A 15,834-nucleotide genomic window follows, 5' to 3' on the forward strand; every position below is an offset into this window, starting at 1 on the left:
TGGTGTGGCCAATAATAATAATTATAATAATTGCCAAGGATGGAACCAACCCAAATGCCCATCAGCTAGTGAATGGATAAGCTGCGGTACATCCATACAGTAGACTGCTCAGCAATGAAAAAGAACAAACTACTGGTATGTGTAGTGACATGGAAGAATCTCAGATGTATTATTGCAAGTGAAAGAAGCCAGTTCCAAAAGCATACTTTATGATTCCATTTATATGACATTCTGCAAAAAGCAAAAACTACATGGATGAAGAATCTATCAGTGGTTCCCAGAGATGGAGGCAGTAAAAAGGGCTGATCACAAAGGGGCAGCATCAGGGAATTTTTGGGGGTGGTGAAACTGTAAGGTATCTTGATTATAGTGGTGGATACTCTATGTATTTGTCAACACATAGAATTATACACCAAAAAGAGTGTGTTTTTTTAATGTGTGTAAATACATTTTTTTAAAGCTAAAAAACCTTTGTTATTACAATGGCTAAAAACTGTAAAAAGTTCCTCTTCATTGGTCAAATAACTTAGAACAGTAAGATTCAATTTTGCTTTTAAAAATGGCAAAGGAAAACAAATAATACACAGTGATACCAGGGAAAATGGGCACTTAATGCTGGTTGAGGAAAATCTGGCAGTATACAGTAAAAGCCTTCAAATTCTGCATCTCTTTGATGAGTAAGTTTCATTTCTAAGGATCTATTCTGAGAAAATTCAGAGTGGTTTATAATAATAAAATGGCAACAATTTAAATGTTCAAAAATAGGATATTGCTTAATATAAGACAGCCATACTGTGTAATGGGATACCGAGCAGCCATTTAAAATGTTATAGAAAATATAAGGATGTGGAAAACTGGTCCAGATATATTAAGACAAAAATGATTAATGGATGTATTCCAAATTTTTTAAGTTTCTTAAAAATCTCTATTTTTGAAAATTTTTATAATAAGTGTATATAAGTTTTTAAAAGTTGGAAAGTATAAAAAGAGGAACAGGAGATGGAAACCAATGTGTTAGCTTAGCTATCGGTATTGCTAAAGTGCAGTTTGGTTGAACTCATGGCCAAGTGTACTTTTTAGTAATTTCCCCTCAAATGTAATGCTTGGGACAATCCACTAGAGGGCGACTTTAGGTGTGCAGAGCAGACACACCTGGAATTGCCACATCACAATAGGGGTGTGTGGCAACGGGCCGGAAATACTACTCTTGTCCCTTGTTCTCTGAGGACTGGAGCACTTTCCTCCCCTCCAAGGAAATTTAAGGAGCGGGGCATACTTGTTTCCCCTAACAGAGGTTTAAGGTCTTACTCAATTCTAAGATTCCATGCCTGCTTCAGCAAAACTGGCACTTTCAAAAATGTAGCTGCTTCAGTCTAGCATATCAAAGTTGTTCCAAAAACAGGTGTCAGTGAACACCTTATACAGATCATCACAAATCATTTAATAGTTTAAACTTTCCTAGCCAAGCAGATTAAGGACTACAGCAAAAATACAAAGATTAACATGATATCAACCACATCCTCATGGTTATGCAAAAATAATTATGAATTTACTTAACTCTCAGTTTTCCATCAAAATAAAGGGCCAAGTCACTGAAATGTATTAATCATACCCACCTTCACCTTTACCTAATGGCGCCACCTTCCTGGTTCCTGTAATACCTGCTCGTTAAGTTTCTCCTGTGACTTTCCTGTCCAGGTGATCTTCCTCACATTGTTTCCCTCACTGCTGCTGAACAGGGTGCTGTGCTTCACGAAGAGAAGGAACATCAGACCAAGAGGATCTTGGCAGTCTTGGGTAATTCAAGTAGTTCTAACTAATACCTAATTTTGCAAATAGCAAATTGTATCAGAACAGTGGGCTCCTAGCCACCTCACTGGCTCAGAGGAATCTATCCATTCAGGATCTTGTCTCTGACCAGCTGTTGCACCTTCTTCCCAGCCCAAGACTAACCAGTGCGTCACCAACACTCTTTGTGATCCATCCCTCCCTAGATCTCTCAATGCTTCTACTCTTCCCTGTATTCTAGATTCCTTCCTAGTGTTTCTAGCTTTGAGCCCCAAGTGCTGTTTCCAACTGCTCACCCTCTGTATCTGAATGCCTGCAGGTATCTCAAATTAAACATGCCCCAAGCAGAATTATTTGCCTGCTCCGCAAATTCACTTCTTTACTGTTTTCTCATTTCAGTTAATAGCATCACCATTCTCTAAAAACATAAGAATAAGCCTAAATCCCACCCACCATTCAGTCACCAAACCTGAGGGAGTCTACCCTCTAAATAACTGACTAGAGCCACTCATATTACATGGATGAAACTCACAAACACAAAGATGGCTGAAAAGCAAACTGCAGAAAAATTAACACATTTTTTAAACATCTTTATTGGAGTATAATTGCTTTACAATGGTGTGTTGGTTTCTGCTTTATAACAAAGTGAATCAGTTATACATATATCCCCATATCTCATCTCTCTTGCATCTCCCTCCCTCCCCCCCTCCCTATCCCGCCTCTCTAGGTGGTCACAAAGCACCGAGCTGATCTCCCTGTGCTATGCGGCTGCTTCCCACTAGCTATCTATTTTACATTTGTACTGTATATATGTCAATGCTACTCTCTCTCTTTGTCTCAGCTTACCCTTCCCCCTCCCCGTGTCCTCAAGTCCATTCTCTATATCTGCGTCTTCATTCCCATCCTGCCCCTAGGTTCTTCAGAACATTTGTGTTTTGTTGTTGTTGTTTTTTCTTTTTGTGGTATGCGGGCTTCCCACTGCTGTGGCCTCTCCTGTTGCGGAGCACAGGCTCTGGACGCGCAGGCTCAGTGGCCATGGCTCACGGGCCCAGCCGCTCCGCGGCATGTGGGATCTTCCCAGACAGGGGCACGAACCCGTGTTCCCTGCATCGGCAGGCGGACTGTCAACCACTGCACCACCAGGGAAGCCCGACCATTTGTTTTTTTTAAACACACCATTTTAATCATGCAAAACAATGCATGTCTTGCTTAGAGACATATATTTTAATGAAGAAATGCATAGGATGATACACTCCAAAATTTAGGAGAGGATTAGCTCTCTGAAGGAAAGAAGGGATACTATCACAGAGGTACACAGCGGATTTTATCTTGGCAATCACTTATTTCTTAAACTGAGTGGTGGGCACGCTGCTAAGGGGTTGGTATCTTATTCCTTATGAGATTAAAAAGTTAGTAATCTGACTTCAAACTGCCTTCCTAGCCCTCATTTCATCTCTCCGTCTCTTGAATTGCTGTTCCCTCTACTAAAATGACTTTTTTCTTGTCCTTATCCTTGTCCATCTAGAGAATTCTTTCTGACTCAACATTCAAAACAGATGTCATATGTCACTGCCTCTGGGCCACCTTCTCTGAATTCCTCAGGGAGGTTTTTCTTTTCAGTGATCCCTCAGCATTTGCTTCTTACAGGCTGACAAGTTTTAGGTCATATTCTAAGTCCATTTCTCTCTCCATCTTGATTTACGTGTCTCTATATTCTTCTGCTTACAGTGTGGTCTGGAGACCAGCAGCGCTGGCATCTCCTGGAACTGTCAGATATCTTAGGCCTCACCCCAGAAACTGCATTTTAACAAAATTCCAGGTGATCCCCTGGCACATTAAACTTTGAGAACCACCACTCTGGAACAGTGCTCCCATCGGGTGGTCCACTGACTAAAACTGTGTTTCTAGTCCAAGATAAGTACAGAAGTTGAGAATAAGCATTTAGAAACTTTTAGAGCAGTTGGGCAGACTAATTTTAGGCCTATTGAATCTAATTTTCAAAATGGTGCTTGTATTTTGTAGGCCTCTGTTCTATGTCATTTTCCTAGTAATTCGTTTTTACTGTATTTTTACAAAAGTATCAGTCCCTGATGGATTGGAAATTTTTTTTTAAGTCTTTCATGATAGTTTGGGAAGGGCTGCTTAGATAGCTTTATTCTCTATTTCAACATTTAACAGGAGATACTCATAGAAGATGCTCAACAAATGTTGATGAATAACTACTTAATGAAATATACCCTTTTTTGGCCTATATTTGAATTTTTGACAGCAGATGTCCTTCATCATTACCCGGTTCAAGAGATGAAAACAACCCCATCTACGTAGCCCCAGCTATGAATGGTCCAGTTAAGCGCCCAGAAAGAACCTTGAAAGAGAAGAAATTCTTCAAGTTGACAGGAGATATTTTGGGTATGGAGAAAAAATGGTAACCTGTTGATACAGCAGCACATTTCCCAGCAAGGAAAGGGGGAATGAGAATTAAATGGAAAATATAGAAGAAGGGTGGAAAACTATTTTAAAATATTCACCTTGAAAAATTCTGGATTCCCTTAAGCAAGGCTGTAAGGTGAATGGAAGGACTCCTGAACTTGGAATCTTGAGATCTAATTGTGTGTTTCAGTAAGTCACTTTCTCTACCTGCAGAATGTAATAATGAAACTTGATCTACATCGCATGGTGGAGGGAAAATGAATATGCTTTGAAAAACAGATGTCCTGGGAATTCCCTGGTGGTCCAGTGGTTAGGCAGGGGGCACGGGTTCCCCGCTTCCACGGCAGGGGGGACGGGTTCGATCCCTGATGGGGGAACTAAGATCCCACATGTCACTCAGCATGGCCAAAAAAAAAAAATTGCTGTCCTGTAAGTGCAAGGTAACTGGTTCAACACGTCTAGTGTTTGGGTTATTGGACTCTCTGGACCAAAGAAGACAAATCCTGTTTTTATCATGCCTTCTCTTCTTGTGAACACAGACAATCTATAGATAACTGGGGAGGGGAAGGGGAGGAGATGAAAGGAGTGGTCTGGGAGGACATTTAGACCTAAGAACTAAAATACAACACTTGTGTGAGATTTTATGTATCTTATTTTTAAGTAAAATTTCTGATCAGTGGCAGAATAATTCTGGGAAGGATATATGTAGATATCTGTAGATATCTATAATTCTGGGAAGGATATATGTAGATATCTGTAGATATCTATAATTCTGGGAAGGATATGTGTAGATATCTGTAGATATCTATAATTCTGGGAAGGATATGTGTAGATATCTGTAGATATCTATAATTCTGGGAAGGATATGTGTAGATACCTGTAGATATCTATAATTCTGGGAAGGATATATGTAGATATCTGTAGATATCTATAATTCTGGGAAGGATATATGATGTAGATATCTGTAGATATCTATAATTCTGGGAAGGATATGTGTAGATATCTGTAGATATCTATAATTCTGGGAAGGATATGTGTAGATATCTGTAGATATCTATATAGATATTGCTAAGAGCTAAATGCTTTTGCTTATCTGTTTACAATTATTAGGTTGAACCATATCAAATTGCCAACTTTTGACTGTTTTTGACCTGTAAAAGTCGGTCAGCTTAGGAAAAAAAATGAAAAACATAGAGGATTTCTAAGCTAACTACTCGCCTGTGATTTTCTCTTCTAAGAAAACTAGTACAAATACTCTTCCTTATCCTGTTGATGACTGCAGTCTACTCAGCACACAACTCCAACAGATTTTACCTCCGTCAAGCTATCCACAAGAGCTTTCCTTACCGCTTCTCAGAGATCAAACTTCTTAAGCATTCCTACCCCTGGGCCAGTAGCACCGTCCTTCCTAACCTGTACAGGGATTACAGAGGTAAGAACACAGTCCTGGGGCCCAGCCCTGCAAATGTGGGGTGCAGTTGGTTTTCCAAACACCCCTGCAGTAACCCATTAGAACACTGGAGAAAGGTCCGCTGGCTTTTTCAAAATGACTGCACCTCTGTGGGCACCCAAAGGTCCACTCCCAGGGCCCCATCTAAGCAGGTTCAGGTTTATGTCTGTTCACCCAAGGCTGATCAGGCCCATGAAGGCTGATTGCCACTGATGAGTTTCACAAGAGGCTGATAAACAAAATTGAGACTTTATTCACTAACAACATGAAAAGTAACTGGAGTGATCCCTGGGACTGGTTGCCTCCTTGTGAAGGAGGGAACCACATGTAGCTGAGAAGTTCTATAAGCACAGAACCACGAAAACAGTGTAACCAGAAAGATCTCCACACCAGATATTTTGATATATTGCCTGACGTGTAGTCATTCCCAAGTCTGTGTAACTTTTCTTGGTTATCCAGTTCAGTTCCACGAATATGTAGTGAACACCTAGTATGCTGGAACTGTCCTAGGAGCTAATAAAATGGTGGACATTATATGGTTTGTACCCTCAAAGAACCTCACCATCAAGAGGAGTTAGTATGGGGACTTCCCTGGTGGCACAGTTGTTGAGAATCCGCCTGCCAATGCAGGGGACACAGGTTCAAGCCCTGGTCCGGGAAGATCCCACATGCCGCGGAGCAACTAAGCCCATGCGCCACAACTACTGAGCCTGTGCTCTAGAGCCTGCGAGCCACAACTACTGAGCCCACGTGCCACAACTACTGAAGCCTGTGCGCCTAGAGCCTGTGCTTCACAACAAGAGAAGCCACTGCAATGAGAAGCCCATGCACCGCTATGAAGAGTAGCCTCCGCTCACCACAGCTAAAGAAAGCCCACGCGCAGCAACGAAGACCCAAACGCAGTCAAAAAAAAAAGAAAAAAAGAGGAGTTAGTATGAATGCTTGTTTTTTTTTAGATAATTTTTTATTTTTTTCATTTGGCTGCATCGGGTCTTAGTTGCAGCACGCAGAATCTTTTCATTGCAGTGCACGGGCTCTTCATTGCGAAGCGCAGGCTTCTCTCTAGGTGTGGCGCATGGGCTCCAGAGCACGTGGGCTCAGTAGTTGTGTCCACAGGCTCTCTAGTTGTGGCACGCGGGCTCAGTAGTTGCCACGCTCGGGCTTAGTTGCCCCACGGCATGTGGGATCTTTGTTCCCTGACCAGGGATTGAACCCACATCCCTTGCATTGGAAGGTGGATTCTTAACCACTCACCCACCAGGGAAGTCCCAGTATGAATGCTTCTTGTTCAGTATCTTTCACCAGTTACTAACACCTTGCCATATTATAACTTTATATCTTATTAAGCTGTATTCTGGAAATTGTTACATTCATTAATCTCAGGATTGGTGGCTTTCTGTTGGGATTTGGAACATCTCCTAGGTTCCTGAAAAAAATCGGAATGATATGTTCATCTCAGCAAACATGTATAGTCCTTTTTTTAAAATTAATTTTTATTGGAGTATAGTTGATTTACAATGTTGTGTTTCTGCTGTACAGCAAAGTGAATCAGTTATACATATATCTACTCTTTTTTAGAATCTATTCCCATAAAGGTCATTACAGAGTATTGAGTTCCCCGTGCTATATAGCAGGTTCTTATTAGTTATCTATTTTATATATAATAGTGTGTATATACAATCCCAATCTTCCAATTTATCCTTCCCCCACTTTCCCCCTTGGTAAGCATAAGTTTGTTTTCTACATCTGTATAATCTTTTCTTAAACATGTACTTGTTGCATTTAAGAGTTTTAACAGATGGCAACTTCAGTACATTGCGTGTTGATTCTTTCTAGTTGAGTTTTAAACGGTGACAGTTCTAGGTTGAGGGCATATTCTGTTTGCAGTCAGTAACTGTCTATACTGACTTTAATAAAAAGTGAATCAGACCCTGGGTGGCTAAGGCTAGTGCCATCACAATAGGCATGTTCTCCTCTTAGACTCCTTTGCTTTACAGTATAGTGTTGTGGTCCAAAGGCGCAGACTCAGAAGGCTGCCCAGACTGCCCAGGTTCACATCCTTGCTCTCCACTTACCAGCAGTGTGTTCTTGGGTAAATTACTCAACCTCCGGTGCCTCAGTTTCCCCATCTGTACAATGGGGATAATCTTAGGACCTACCCTGTAAGACAGATGTGAAGATTAAAACCTTAGTAGATCTAAGTGCTTAGAACAGTGTCGGGCACATACTGTTCAGTCGATGGGTGTTAGCTATTGTTATTAACTGGGGGCAGTTGGAGCTCTGGTTGTACTAGAACCACAGAGTTTACATGAGTTACCTGGACATACTAAGGAAGAGCAACAGCAATCTGTAGATGTCGATAATGAAATAGAATTAAGTAGATATGGGGTAAACAGCAGTAAAAATTCTAACTAACATTTTTTAACTCTTCAACTGCTAAAAAATTTTCGCTTTCAGAATTGAGGTAGCCCAGTCCCATTAGTCCACTTGTTTTCAGGAATATTGAAGCCCAAGCCATTCATGGCAGATAATCTGTATCCTGTAAATAAATCTGTATCCTATAAAAGCAGAACTTTCCTAAATAGCCTAGTCCAATGTTGAAACACATTTAGGGAAGAATTTTTTTTGTAGGATTTAATTAAAATTCCTCTTGCAGCAATTTAAACTTTATCTCTTTTGACTTTCTTCTGAGGTGAAAAAACACTAATCACAATTCTACAATTGCACAGTTTTTAAGAAATATAAAGTAAGGCCATCTTTGAAGTTTTAAGAAATATAAAGTAAGGCCATCTTTGAAGGTTAAGTCACCCTTTACCTTTCTCTTTTATCTTCTGCAGGACCCTAGGTCCTTTAATAACCTACTGCAAACCTCTCCCTGCCAATTTTGTAACATAATCTTTTTCTTTCATGTTAAAACATTTTTCATAATTAAAACATAAATATGTAGAAAATCCATATGTACCGTGATGTATATTGTGCAACTCTCCTTTATCCCCTGATCCCCCTTCTCTCTTTCCCAGAGGCAACTACATTCCCAATTGATTATACAGACATACCTCACTTTACTGCATTTCACTTTACTGCACTTCGCAGATACTGCATGTTTTCTTCAACAAATTGAAGATGTGGCAGCCCTGTGTCAAGCAAATTCATTGGCGCCACTTCTCCAACAGCATTTGCTCACTTCGTGTCTCTGTGTCGCATTTTGGTAACTCTCGAAATATTTCAAACTTTTTCATTATTATATTTGTTAGGGTGACTTGTGATCAGTGATCTTGGATGTTACTATTGCTAAAAGAAGGCTCAGGTGATGATTAGCATTTTTTAGCAAAGTATTTTTAATTTAGGTGTATGTACATTGTTTAGACATAATGGTATTATACACTTAATAGACTATAATACAGTGTAAACATAACTTTTTTTTTTTTGGCCACACCGCACGGCCTGTACAATCTTACCCAACCAGGGATTGAACCCGGGCCCCAGCAGTGAAAGCGCCGAGTCCTAACCACTGGATAGCCAAGGAATTCCCTAAACATAACTTTTATATGCACTGGGAAACCAAAAAATTCATGTGACTTGCTTTATTGCAGTGGTCTAGAACCGAACCCACAGTATCTCCAAGGTATACTTGTAAGTTCTTTCAAAGGTAATCTATACATTTGCAAATACATTTGATGATAAATAGCAGCATACTATAAACATTGTCATGCCTTTTTGCCTTTTCCCCTCAATTTGCCTGGAGATTGTTCCATCAGCATATATAAAGCTGTCCCTTTTTATGTTTTATTCATTTACTATATAGTATGCCATTGCGTGATGTACCATAAGTTTTATGACCAGTTCCCTTTTAATAGACATTTAGATTGTTTCCACTCTTATACTGTTAATAATACTGCCATTTATACCCTTTTACATATGTAATTTCACTCATGTGCAAATATATCTGTAAGATAAGTACCTTGAATAGACTTGCTAAAAATGTATATCCATTTTTCATTTAGAAAGATATTGCCAAATTGTTCTCCTCAATTGTACCAATTAATGTTCCCACGAGCAATGTATTAGATCTGCCCACATCGCCAACAGTTCAGTGAACATTGGTGTTTTCATACAATACAGGTAACTCTGAAATATACAAAAGGTTTGCAACTGCACTCATGAGAAAATGCAAGTTTAAACTAAGGAACCATTTTTCACCTCTCATATGGACAAAACTTGCCTCTGCTCTTGCCCGTCTTCATTCCATCTTCCCCATATTATTTTTTTTTTTTTACAACATAAATGTGTTTTGTCCCTGTTCAAAACCTCCCAATGGATTTCATCATACTTAAAAGCCCAAACCCTTTCTAAAGTTTACTCTAGGGCCTTCCCTGTCCAGAGCTGTAGCTACATCTGTTACTTCTCCTACCCTCATTCTGACCCTCATTCACTCTAATTCAGCCACACAAGCTTCTGTGCTCTCCTTAAACACGATGCACACGCTCTTGCCTTGGAACTTGCTGTTGCCCTGACTGACGTTTGCATTGGGAGCTCCAAACTTTATTAGGGTCTTTCTCATAAGCCACCTCCTCTGAGAAACCTCTAATCATCCTGTAAATAAATAGCACTGCTCCCTCCTCACAGAACACTCTCTATCCCCTCTCCCTACTCAGTTTTTTAAATTAATTTTTTATTTATTCATTCTTTTTGGCTGCGTTGGGTCTTTGTTGCTGTGCGTGGGCTTTCCCTAGTTGCGGTGAGTGGGGGCAACTCTTCTTCGTTGTGGTGCGCGGGCTTCTCACTGCGGTGGCTTCTCTTGTTGCCAGAGCACGGGCTCTAGGCGCGCAGGCTTCAGTAGTTGTAGCACGCGGGCTTAGTTGCTCCGTGGCTCAGTTTTCTTCATAGCACAACTATTACCTGAATATTGTTTGGTTATTGCCTGTCTCCCACCCTCCTCAAATGTGAATGCTCTGTGGACAGGGACTCTTGTCCACTGCTGTGTTCCCAGCACCTAGAAGAGGACCTGGTGTATGTGAGCACTCAATACATACTGATCGAAAGAATGAATCAATGTCATTCTATAATTTTTGCCCATTTTTCATTGGGCTGCTTGGTTTTGTTTGCTTGTTTTGATAAATGGGAGCTTTTTACGTATTAAGAGCTCGTTCAGTTGTAGAGATTTAGATATTTATACAGAAACAAAATAAGGATTTATAAAAATTAATTTAGGGAATTGGTAGCTTATGATGTTCTATCTGGGAGTGTGGTATGCTTTTTCTATTCTCATCTGCATTTGTATCCCTCAGTAATATTAAATTCTCTTCATATAATTCTTGCACATCTCTTGTTAGGCTTATCTTTTGTGGTCTATTGTGAATGAGATTTTATTTCACTATAGTTTCTAAGTAAATATTGTTTGAATATATGAAGGCTATTGATTTTATTATATTTAGTACCCAGCCAGCTTGCTGAATTTTTTGGTTAAGTAATAGTTTTTAGGTTCTCTTTTCTCCCCAGCTTTATTGAGGTACAATGGAGAAATTAAAATTGTATATATTTAAGGTACAATGTGATGTTTCGATATATGAATACATTGTGAAATGTTTACCACAATCAAACTAATTAACATATCCATCACCTCACACGGTTACATGTTTTGTTTTTAGTGTGATAAGAACTCTTATTCTCTAAGCAAATTTCAAGTATACAATATATTACTATTAACTATAATCTATAAACTATAATAATGCTATATATTAGATCTCCAGGACTTATTGATTTTAAAACTAAAAGTTTGTATACTCTGACTGACATCCACCCATCCCCCTCCCCACCCCAGCCCCTGGTAACGACCATTCTACCCTCTGGTTCTGTAAGTTCGACTTTTAAAAATTGCACTTATAAGAGATCATACATGTTTCTTTGTTTGGCTTATTTCATATCTTCACTTTCATGAATAATCCTGCTATGAACATGGGAGTGCAGATGGCTCTTCAAGATGCTGATTTCATTTCCTTTCAATATATAGCCAGTAGTAGGATTACTGGATCATCTAGTAGCTCTATTTTTAATTTTTTGAGGAACCTCCATGCTGTTTTCCATAATGGCTATACCAACTTATATTCCCACCAACAGGGCTCCTTTCTCCAAACCCTCACCAACATTTGTTATTTCTTGTCTTCTTGATAACAGCCATCCTAACAGTCGTGAGGTGATATCACATTGCAGTTTCGGTTTGTTATTTCCTTGATGATTAGTGATTTTTACATATACCTGTTGGTCATTTGTATTTCTTTAGAAAAATGTGTATTCAGGTCCTTTGCCCATTTTTTAATCAGGATGTTTTTTTTTTGGTATTGAGTTGTATGAGTTCTTTTTGGATTTTGGATTTTAACCCCTTATCAGATATATAGTTCGCAAATATTTTCTCCCACTTCATAGGCTGCCTTTTGTTTATTGTTTCCTTTGCTGCGCAGAAACTTTTTAGTTTGAGGTAGTCCCACTTGTTATAGCTTTTGTTGCCTGTGCATTTAGCGTCATATCCAAAAAACTGCCAAGACCAGTGTCAAGAAGCTTCTTCTATTTTCTCATAGGAATTTTGCAGTTTCAGGTCTAAGGTTTAAGTTGTTAATCCATTTGGAGTTGATTTTTTGAATATGGCAAAATAAAAGTGTCCAACTGCATTCTTTTGCATGTGGAAATCCAGTTTTCCTAGCATTATTTGTTGAAGAGACTAGCCCCATTGTGTATTCTTGGCACCCTTGTCATAGATTAGTTGGCCGAATCTATGGGTGTGGGTTTAATTCTGGGTTCTCTATTCAGTTCCATTGTTCTATGTATCTGTTTTTATCCCAATATCATAGTATTTTGATTACTATAGTTTTGCAATATAGTTTGAAATCAGAAGTGTGATGCTTCCAGCTTCGTTCATCTTTCTCAAGATTATTTTGGCTATTCGTGGTATTTTTGTGGTTCCATACAAATTTTAGGATTTTCTCTATTTCTGGGGAAAATGCCACTGGAATTTTGATAGAGATTGCATTGAATCTGTAGATCACTTTGTGTAGTATGGACATTTTAACAATATTAACTCTTCCAATCCATGAATGTGGGAAATCTTCCCATTTACTTTTGTCTTTTTCATATCTTTCATCAATCTCTTATAGTTTTCATTGAACAGATTTTTCACCTCGGTTAAATTTATTCCCAAGTGTATTATTCTTTTTGATGTTATTGTAAATGAGACTTTTTAAAATTCCTTTTTCAGCTAGTTGTTAGTGTAACAAAATGCAACTGATTTTTGTATTTTGATTTTTTATTCTGTAGCGTTACTGCATTCATTTTTTTTAACAGGTTTTTGGTGGAGTCTTTAGGGTTTCTATATATAAGACCATGTCATCTGCAAAGACAGTTATACTTCCTCCTTTCTTATTTGGATGCCTTTTATTTATTTTTCTTACCTAACTTCTCTGGCTAGGACTTCCAGTACTGTGTTGAATAGATGTGGTGAGAGTTGGCATCCTTGTCTTCTTCCTTATCTTAAAGGAAGAGCTTTTAGCTTTTCACAATTGTGTATGATGTTAGCTGTGAGCTTGACATATATGGCCTTTATTATGTTGAAGTACATTCCTTCTTGCCTAATTTGTTGAGAGTTTTTGTCATTAAAGGTTAAATTTTGTTGAATGCTCTTTCTGCATCTGTTGAGATCATGTCTTCGTTTTTTTTAACATCTTTATTGGAGTATAATTGCTTTACAATGGTGTGTTAGTTTCTGCTTTATAACAAAGTGAATCAGTTATACATATACATATGTCCCCATATCTCTTCCCTCTTGCATCTCCCTCCCACCCTCCCTATCCCACTCCTCTAGGTGGTCACAAAGCACCAAGCTGATCTTCTGTGCTATGCGGCTGCTTCCCACTAGCTATCTATTTTATGTTTGGTAGTGTATACATGTCCATGCCACTCTCTCACTTTGTCACAGCTTACCCTTCCCCCTCCCCATATCAAGTCCATTCTCTAGTAGGTCTGTGTCTTTATTCCCATTTTACCCCAGGTTCTTCATGACCATTTTTTTTTCTTAGATTCCATATATATGTGTTAGCATACGGTATTTGTTTTTCTTTCTGACTTACTTCACTCTGTATGACAGACTCTAGGTCCATCCACCTCACTACAAATAACTCAATTTCATTTCGTTTTATGGCTGAGTAATATTCCACTGTATATATGTACAATGGAGATGTTTTTAATCCTTCATTCTTTTAATATGGTGTATCACATTTATTGACTTACATGGGATCTTAGTTTCCTGACCAGGGATCGAACCCACAACCCCCTACAGTGGAAATAGAGTCCTAACCACTGGACCACCAGGGAAGTCCGAGAATTTAAAAGTTTAAATGTTTGATAGAATTCACCCATGAAGCCATCTGGTCCTGGGCTTTTCTTTGTTGAGAGGTTTTTGATTACTGCTTCAGTCTCCTTACTTTCATATGTTCAGGTTTTCTGTTTATTCATTATTCAGTTGTATGTTTCTAGCAATTTATCCATTTTTTCTAGGTTATCCAGTTTGTTGGTGTGTAATTATTCCTAGTAGTCTCTTATGATCCTTTGTATTTTTGTGATATCAGTTGTAATGTCTCCTCTTTTGTTTATGTAATTTTATTTATTAGAATCCTTTCTCTTTTCTTGGTTAGTCTAGCTAAAGGCTTGTCATTTTTGTTGTTCAAAAAAGCTAACTTTTTTTTCTGTTGTCTTTCTAGTCGCTGTTTCTGCCCTAATCTTTATTACTTCATTTCTTCTTGTAACTTTAGGCTCAGTTATTAGTTCCTTGAGCAGTAAAGCTAGGTTTTTTATTTGAGATTTTTATTAATGTGAGCATTTATTGCTATGAACTTCCCTTTTAGAACTGCTTTTGCTGCATCTAGTGTCTGTCTTTTCCTAAGTGCTGTAGTCTTGGAATCACATTGCTTCCCTTAGAAAAGGTCACTAAATGGAAAACCATCAGTTCAAGTTGGCAATGAGTTTTGGAGAAGACAGTGGAGCTGGTTTTAGTTGTGTAGGCCCACAGTTAACTAGCAGTATGATAAACTCAAGACATTTGTTTGATCTCTAAAATGGGGATAACATTTAGTTCACAGGATGAACTATATGGAAGTCAGATTTATATGAAAACACTGTAATTACAGAAGAATTCTATGTAGTTTTTAGGCATAGCAATTTGAATGGCCACTAAGGAACTTCTTTAATTTCTATTCCATTGGTTCTACCTTGACCTCACCATTATCAAGCACCTCAGGACCCAAAGAAGTGCAGTCCCCTCTACTACTCTCCACCCCCATCTGACAGTTCTCTCTTTTTCAGTTTAACCTGCTGTTTGGATGGAGCATCTCTGACTACTGAACTTGTCTCAGTTCAGCAGTGACTGTTGTTGGTCTCCTGATGGGAATCTCTCATCACAAGGAGGTAAAAACCCTATTCCTGGTTTCCCTGCAGAATTCTATTTGGTTTAATATATCAAACAAGGGGAGAATTGCTTATAAAAGCAGCCCCTACTGTACCACTGCATACTGGAAAAGGGAGAAACAGTTCCTTTGCCGTTATTTTATGGTATTACCTACAGATACCGTATAGCTTTTGAGTGGCTGTTACCTTCAGAAATCCTTCCTTTCCTAAGCACACAGTCCCACCTTTCTCACTTCTTCTATCCTTAATCTTACAGCCAAAGACACTGGGCCCGAACTTGTGTTCTCACACCTGGCCAGATTAACATGATTGCTGCTGCTTTCTCAACGGCCCTTTGAAGGGTACAATTGGAAGTGACTTAAAAAAGAAAAATTAGGGAGGTACAAGTCCAGAAAGAACTGCAGTTGTTTCTGTCTATAAATACTAATTTCAGAGAGGCTGTTATTTTCTCCCAGGAACTACCTACACAAATCCCTTTCTACTCAACATAAAAAATAAAGTAGGAAACCCAGGTGAGGTTTTGGGTCCCAAACACTAGCACATATAGATTTGATAAGAAAAAAACTGCAATTCAAATTAGTGAAACTGGCAAGATTTTCATCAAAGCTCATCATTCTGATACTCTAGAAATCAAAGGTTACTAATTAAAATGGGTAAATTAACATCGTTTCTAACGTGGAAAGTTACCACCACCTTCCTAAAATCTAAGAAAGATT

The 15,834-nt window shown here is 38.7% G+C and overlaps 1 protein-coding gene across 1 annotated transcript in view; it reads left to right on the plus strand.

Annotated features, from left to right (window-relative positions):
* PKD1L3 (polycystin 1 like 3, transient receptor potential channel interacting) overlaps positions 1-15,834 on the plus strand; it is a 53,598-nt gene that overhangs the window by 35,611 nt on the left and 2,153 nt on the right. Inside the window, 6 exon segments of the mRNA XM_024735707.1 lie at positions 1,740-1,797; positions 4,058-4,197; positions 5,465-5,650; positions 8,126-8,132; positions 8,792-8,876; positions 15,017-15,118. Coding sequence (XP_024591475.1) covers positions 1,740-1,797; positions 4,058-4,197; positions 5,465-5,650; positions 8,126-8,132; positions 8,792-8,876; positions 15,017-15,118 — 578 coding nt within the window.

The sequence above is a fragment of the Neophocaena asiaeorientalis genome, unplaced genomic scaffold (genome assembly GCF_003031525.2).
Source record: "Neophocaena asiaeorientalis asiaeorientalis breed wild unplaced genomic scaffold, Neophocaena_asiaeorientalis_V1.1 scaffold40, whole genome shotgun sequence".
NCBI classification, from domain to species: Eukaryota; Metazoa; Chordata; class Mammalia; order Artiodactyla; family Phocoenidae; genus Neophocaena; species Neophocaena asiaeorientalis.